The sequence below is a fragment of the Marmota marmota genome, unplaced genomic scaffold (genome assembly GCF_001458135.2).
Source record: "Marmota marmota marmota unplaced genomic scaffold, marMar, whole genome shotgun sequence".
Lineage (NCBI taxonomy): Eukaryota > Metazoa > Chordata > Mammalia > Rodentia > Sciuridae > Marmota > Marmota marmota.
The window spans coordinates 49,435,396-49,442,970 of record NW_025999853.1 but is presented as its reverse complement, the minus strand read 5'-3'; the positions used below and the strand labels follow the sequence as shown (position 1 = coordinate 49,442,970).

The following is a 7,575-nucleotide window of genomic DNA, read 5'->3' as shown; positions in this document are numbered from 1 at the left end:
GGAGGAACGACTCTAAGTTCTTAGCGGTGTCAAAGTCCGGAGCGAGTCTGAAGTCGACTGCCCTAGAAGGCGACAGTTCGCCTTGGAGGGGCGCATGTCTCTTGTATTCTAGAGCGGATGCGGAGTGACGCGACATCGTGGGGGGCGGCTGGCCTGCAGTGTGATCTGCCATCCTCCAGGCCCCTCTCAGTTTCCAGAACCGTGGTCAGCATCCCTGAGCCTCCTGAACCTGTGATTCATAATCATGGGAATGGATACTGCAGTTAACAAGGCGGCGGTGGGGTGGAGTGTCTCCCCACAAACCTTTGATCTAGGGATGCTCAACTGGTTGTCCTCCTCTCCCAGCCATACTCCTGCCCTATTCACGAAGGCTCAAAAACAAATACCCTGAAACACTAAGGAGAGAGAAGAGAGAGAAACGATGTCCCTCTTCCTACGGCGTAATTTCCTTAGTTTGCAGCACCATGGTTGGGAATGTGGGAGTTCCAAGGGAAGTTATAGGGGAGCTTAAAGCACACTATGCGAAGGTAAGGGATTAATTTAACTAACCAAGGCATTACAATTACAGGACTTCTTAGGCTAATCTGGTATTAAGTAGTATTTGTTATGGATATTCGCTAAGCAAATAGTAATGCACATAGCATATTTTTATTTAATTTGTTTATACACAGTACTACAAAACTATCTACCTTTCCTTGACTATCCTACAAGTCCCAAAAGGAACTAAAGGTTCTGGCCTCTCTTGTCCCCCCAGGAACTCTCTTCCAGTGAGATAAGGTAATAGGAACAGGTGCCTTGCGAACTAATGAGAAGGATTAATGCAAATGTTGCTCTTTATGCCCGGATTCCATTTTCTTTCAAAGGGGTTTGAGGCTGCCTATTGTAAGTCCCTGATATGTACCCCAGGAGCCCCGGAAGTCCTGACCGAGCTGGCTAGTGCATTAAAGATGAAGACCCCGCCGGAATGGTAGCACACGCCTGTGATCATAGCAACTCAGGAGGGAAAGGCAGGAGGATCACAAGTACAAGGCCAGTCTGGGCCACTTAGTAAGACCCTATCTCAAAATATAAAAACGTCTGGGGATGTAGTTGTGGTAGAGGGCTCCTGGGTTCAATCCTCAGTACAAAAAAAAAAAAAAGAGAGAGAGAGAGAGAGAGGAGAGAAGAAGAGGAAGAAGAAGACGATCCAAATCAGGAATTAAGATGATGGTTGGAGCAGGGGAAAATCGAGGGAACTGGTATATTTATAAGTGCCTGCTGTGTCCTCGGCTTGGCTTTTTGTATAAGTTCCGTTTTTTCATCTATAAAATGGAATTGCATATTTAAGAGTTATCGAGAAAAGTGAAGCAGTGAAGTCCCTCAAACTTTTGTCCACAGGATTCCAATGCCCTTGGTCCTTTTCTAAGGAAAAAAATCCTAAGAGCCCATTAAATGCATTCTCTCAGCCAAGTAAAGGAAAATTGGGGCCTGAACCGCCCCCTGGTGGTTCACCTTGCCCACTGCTGAGCAAATCATCTCCCAGGCTCCTTTAATTCCTGAAATCCTCCCGGGTCGCCACGCGCGAATCTCGGAGCCTGATTGGCTGGACGGGGATTCGCAGCTAGGCGTGGGGCGCACCCCAGTGGTGGTGATTGGCCCGAGGAGGTCAGCCCCGGGAGGCTTCCGGAAATGTCCATACTCCCACGTTCCATCCGGCAGCATCCGGCGGCAGCGGGGCCTGTGGCTCCCCCTGCGGGCGGCTCGGCGGCGTGCACGGTCCGGCCTCCTGGCTGGGTGGGTAGTGGGCTGTGGGTGGGGGAGGGAACGGACCGATTCCCGCGTTGTCCAGATGAGGGTTCGGGAAGGTTTGGCTAGTAAGATTCCATTATCTGGCCTTGCACCGGGTTTCCTAAGCCTCCGTTGGCTCCCCTGCTTTGGGGTGTAAGACTGAAAGAGCATCCTGACTAGGGGCCTTCCAGCCCCTAAGCATTCTATTCAGACACCCTTCCCCAAGATTCTTTTCTTGAAGTTCGAGGCGCCCGGGAAAGTTCGTTTCTAACCTTCTACAAGAGTTAGAGGAATTAGGGCTGTTTGATCCCAGCTTTGTATGGTAGGTAGGCCTTTGAGAAGTGGAGCATGGGGGCAAAAGCTCCAACCGTGAGCCTCCGTCCCTTGTTCCCTGTTCCAGTGGGGTGCTGAGGCTCGGGCAGCATGACGACGGAGACCTTTGTGAAGGATATCAAGCCCGGGCTCAAGAATCTGAACCTTATCTTCATTGTGCTGGAGACAGGTGGCTATGCTGGAGTGGCGGGTTCGGGTTCGCGAGGTGTGGGGTGTGGGAGGGAGGGGGAACTCATCGCCTCTGTTAACTTGCTCCTTGGACAGCAGGGTGCGCCCGAAGGCATGGCTCAGTCCCCATCTCAGATCCTAACACAGGGAGTTGCAGTAGGGTAGTGTAGATAGAACTCTTACCAGAGCTATGCACCCAGTGTCACGCGGGCCTCTTTCCACTCAGCCCTCTCCATGGTGCTGGCTTCTCCACTACCAACCCCCACCCTCCAGCACCAGGGATTTGGGCTTTGATTTGTTTGTACACCTTTTATCTCCCCCCACCAATATCCAGATATCATCTCTCTGACCATTACTGCCCCATTTGTTTAAGTATCTTACCACCCCCATTTATCTGTACCCTTCAGGCCGGGTGACCAAAACAAAGGACGGGCACGAGGTTCGGACCTGCAAAGTGGCAGACAAAACAGGCAGCATCAATATTTCGGTCTGGGACGACGTGGGCAACCTGATCCAGCCTGGAGACATTATCAGGCTCACCAAAGGGTAAGGTAGTTGGTGATTCCTGGCTATTCCCAGGGCAACAATAGTCAAGACAGATAGGGTTAAAGATTCCTATAACTCTTATGAAGACTATGAATCCTGCTTTATTTATTTATTTTTTTTCCTGCACAGATATGCTTCTGTGTTCAAAGGTTGTCTGACACTGTATACTGGCCGTGGGGGTGATTTACAGAAGATTGGAGAGTAAGTGCTGGTTGGGAGATTGGGATAAAGAAGCAACAGGCCAACAGGGGGCAGTTAAGGTTTCAATGGAAGCAGCATAGGGTATGCAGTCCATGCCCAGGATCTGGACTTTTCTGAGGCCTCCATCAGTGACCCAAAAGATGGGTCCAAGGCTTTGGCTACTTTCCCTCTGCAGATTCTGTATGGTCTATTCTGAGGTTCCTAACTTCAGTGAGCCGAACCCAGAGTACAGCACCCAGCAGGCACCCAACAAAGCGGTGAGTCCTCTGGCTTGATGCTAGTGAAGGGGAAAGGATTAGGTTAAAAAGCATGGTGGGGAGCAGGGTCTGAGTATGTAATCTGTGTCTTCAGGGGCAGAATGACAGCAGTCCTACAGCCCCCCAGGCTACCACTGGACCCCCTGCGGCCTCACCAGGTAAAACTATTCCTTTTCATCAGCTGGCCCTTTTAACTCCAATACTCTCCCCAGCCTAGAAAGACACATTTCCCTCATCCCTGTTTTAAATCTCTTTTCTCTTCAGTATCCCCTAACCCAATTTTTCTTGTAACCTCCCCCCTTTTATGCCCCCTAGTACTGGGGATTGAATCAGAAATGCTCTACCACTGAGCTACATCCCCAGGCCTTTTTATTTTTTATCATCTTGAGACAGGGTCTTGCTGAGTTGCTCAGGCTGGCCTCAAACTTGTGATCCTCCTACCTCAACCTCCTAAGTCGCTAGGATTACAGGTGTTGCCACCATGCCCAGCCTTGTAACCTCATTTTTCATGCCTTTTCCAAGTCCCTGTGGTAAAAAGATTTAGAAACCTGTTTCAGTCACTTGTAGAGCTGGAGTACCCTTTTGCTACTACCACTCAAATCAAAAAAGAGAACAGTTTCTTCACATGTGGCAAGTGAATATTAGAGGCAAATAGTCTCACTTACAAGACCTTAAAATATTTTTGTAGATTCTTTGTAACAAATTGTAATGTATGTATATAATATATACAGTTAAATATAAATATATGTGATCATGTATCACTTGTGATAGGGATACATTCACACATCATTGTGTGAACATCCTAGAGTGGATCAATATTACTGTCTTTGCCTCCTCACCTTGTCCTACTGGAAGGTCTTCAGGGGAAATAACACACAGAGGGTATCATCTAATATGACAATGCCTTCTTGTAGACAATCTCCGGAAAGACCTGCCTGAGGCTGTTTCATGGTTAACTTTTTTTTTCTTTTTACGTAGAAGGAGTACACTCTAAAATAATGATAAAAAGAATAGTATACCCTGTCTCTAAATAAAATACAAAATAGGGCTGGGGATGTGGCTCAGTGCCCCTGAGTTCAATCCCTGGTACCCCCCCCCAAAAAAAAGGAAGTATAGTATAATAAATACATTAACCAGTAATGTAGTCATTTATTAATATTATCAAGTGTTATGTGCTATACATAATTGTATGTGCTCTACTGACATCTCAGCAGATTTATTTATACCAACATTACAATAAACATGTTAGTGATGCATTATACTACATTATTGTGGCTACAGTGTCATTAGGCCATGTATATTTTTCAGCTGCATTATAATATTATGGGACAGTTGTCATAGATGTGAACCATTGCTGATTGAAATGTCATTATGAGATACATAACAGTATATATCTTATACTATATTGGTTCTGGCCCTATGGAGAATCCTGAATAATACAACCATAAATTCACAACAATTTTTGTTTGTTTGCAGTACTAGGAATTGAACCCAGGGGTCATCTACCACTGAACTATATCCCCAGCCCTTTTTATTTTATTTTGAGACAGGGTCTTGCTAAGTTTCCCAGCCTGGACAATATTTAATTCCTGCACAAAAATTAGCATTTGATTTTCCAACAGTAAATAGGACTGTTGAGGCTAGGGGGTAGTTTAGTGGCAAAGTCTTTGTGTTCAACCTCCAGCACTTAAACAAGAAAAAGAAAGAAAGGAAATATGACTGTTATATATTTTTAGATGTCCAAGACTCTATCACATACAGAAATATTTTTAAGCTGGGCATGGTGGTACACACGAGTAATACCAGCTACTTGAGAGGCTAAGGCAGGATCCCAAATTCAAGATCAGCCTGAGCAACTTAGTAAGACCCTGTCTCAAATAAAATTTTATTTTATTTTTTTTTTTTAATATTTATTTTTTAGTTATCGGCGGACACAACATCTTTGTATGTGGTGCTGAGGATCGAACCCGGGCCGCACGCATGCCAGGCAAGCGCGCTACCGCTTGAGCCACATCCCAGCCACAAAATGAAAATTTGTAACTGAATATCTTTTTTTTTGGTGGTACTGGGAATTGAACCCAGGGCCTTGTGCATGTGAGGCAAGCACTCTACCAACTGAGCTATATCCCCAGCACTCAAATAAAATTTTAAAAAGGAGTGGGTAGCTCAGTAGTAAAGTACTCACTTAGCATGTGCAAGGCCCCGGGTTTAATCCCAGTACCCAAAATATATTTTTGTTGTTACTTGTTTTTGGTTTTGGCACCAAGAATTGAAACCAGGGATGCTTAACCACTTAGCCATATTTCCAGCCCTTTTTTATTTCTTATTTTTTTAATTATTTTGTTTTAGTTGTAGTTGGAGACAGTACCTTTATTTTATTTTTATGTGGTGCTGAACCCAGTGCCCCCACGTGCTAGGTGAGTGCTCTACCGCTGAGCCACAACCCCAGCCCACCTTTTTTAGTTTTTATTTTGAGACAGGGTCTCACTAAATTGCTTACGGCTTCTCTAAATTGCTGAGGCTGGCCTTGAACTTGCAATCCTCCTGCCTTAGCCTCCCAAGTCACTGGGATTACAGGAGTTTACCACCATGCCTGGCTATATGTTTATTTTTTTTAAATAAGGTGCATCTAAGCCTGTTTGCCTCTAAAATTAATTTACCACATGTTTATTCACTTTGTCATCTGCTATCAGATACAAAAAATTTAATTAAAAAACATTTGAAAGCTGAGTATGGTGACACATGCCTTTAATCTCAGGGACTCAGTAGACTAAGGCAGGAGGATTGCAAGTTGGAGACCAGGCAGCCTCAACAATTTAGCAAGGCCCTAACCAACTTAGACAGACCCTATCTCAAAATAAAAAAAATAGGTTTGGGGATGTGCTCAGTAGTTTAATGCCCCTGGGTTCAGTTCCTAGAACCAGTAATTAAGTAAGTAGGACTGGGGATGTAGCTTAGCGGTAAAACATTCCTGGGTTAAAATCCCAGTACTTGGCTTGGGAGGCTGAGTCAGGAAGATGGAAAGTTCAAAGCTAGCCTTAGCAATTTAGTAAATTGTCTCAAATAAAATATTTAAAAAGGGCTGGGGGTGTGGCTTTATTATTAAGCACCCCTGGATTCAATCCCTGGTACCAAAAAAATCTACCCACTCCCCAAAAAATAGTGTGACTGCCAGGTACAGTAGCACAGACCTGTAATCCCAGCTACTCAGGCTGAGGCAGGAGGATCCCAAATTTGAGACCAGCCTGGGCATCTTAGCAAGACCTATCTCAAAATAAAATTTTAAAAAGAGTGGGATGTAGCTCAGGGGTAGAGCACTTGCCAAGCTTACACCAGGTCCTGGGTTCAACCCCCATTACCACACAGACACAAAAAAAGTGTATATGGGGGCTGGGGATGTGGCTCAAGCGGTAACGCGCTCGCCTGGCATGCGTGCGGCCCGGGTTCGATCCTCAGCACCACATACAAACAAAGATGTTGTGTCCGCCGAAAAACTAAAAAAAATAAATATTAAAAAAAAATTCTCTCTCTCTTTCCCTCCCTCTCTCACTCTATCTTAAAAAAAAAGAAGTGTGTATGGCACAAAAACTTAACATTGACTTCTATACATTCACCTTTTTCTGTGAAATAAAGAAAGGACATTATTCTTCAGTTCTGCAGATATCTTATTCTGTTGAAACAATAGCATTCAGAAAAGATATGGATTGAGAACCACTAGCCTATAACTTCTACACTATTAGTGTGTGCAGTGCCCTAAGGGAGAGACAGGCCTCTGCCTTCATTTAACAAGCATTTATAGGTCACCTAATCTGTGCCAAGGAATAAAGTACAGTACCTGCCTTTAAGAGCTTGAGAGTGATATGCACAGTTACAGGAACCTAAAAAAGTCATCTCACACACCTGGCTGGTTCCAGTCAAACTTTTAAAATATATTTGGGGGCTGGGGTTATGGCTCAGTGGTAGAGCACCCGCCTAGCATGTGTGAGGCACTGGGTTCAATCCTCAGCACCACATAAAAATAAATCAATAAAATAAAATATATTTGGGGTGAGGAGAGGCTGAGGATCTAGCTCAGTGGTAGAGAGCTTGTCTAGTTTACGTGAGGCACTGGGTTCAATCCCCAACCCTGCAATGAATAAATAAATGAAATTTACACAAAACTTATCTTTGAGAGAATAATATTATGTGTAATATTTTTTGCTTATATTTATATTTTCTAAAATGAACATAAATTCATACATACACACCACTTTTTAACATTTTTAATTTGTTCTTTTTTTTTTTTTTTTTTTTATTTAATTTA

At 44.3% G+C, this 7,575-nt stretch overlaps 1 protein-coding gene and 1 non-coding gene across 6 annotated transcripts in view; one reads left to right on the top strand and one right to left on the bottom strand.

Annotated features, from left to right (window-relative positions):
* Positions 1 to 41: 41 nt before the first annotated feature.
* Nabp2 (nucleic acid binding protein 2) overlaps positions 42 to 7,575 on the top strand; it is an 8,770-nt gene continuing 1,236 nt past the window's right edge. Inside the window, exons 1-6 of one of the 5 annotated variants that reach the window (XM_048807439.1) lie at positions 42 to 527; positions 2,168 to 2,269; positions 2,676 to 2,814; positions 2,944 to 3,015; positions 3,191 to 3,272; positions 3,367 to 3,430. In XM_048807439.1, the coding sequence (XP_048663396.1) occupies positions 2,191 to 2,269; positions 2,676 to 2,814; positions 2,944 to 3,015; positions 3,191 to 3,272; positions 3,367 to 3,430 (436 nt within the window). In that variant the 5' untranslated portion in view covers positions 42 to 527; positions 2,168 to 2,190. The other 4 variants (XM_015483224.2, XM_048807428.1, XM_015483225.2 and 1 more) reach the window with 4 other exon arrangements.
* On the bottom strand, positions 5,330 to 5,402 carry Trnav-cac. Its single transcript has one exon. It is a non-coding gene; the product is annotated as a tRNA-Val (tRNA).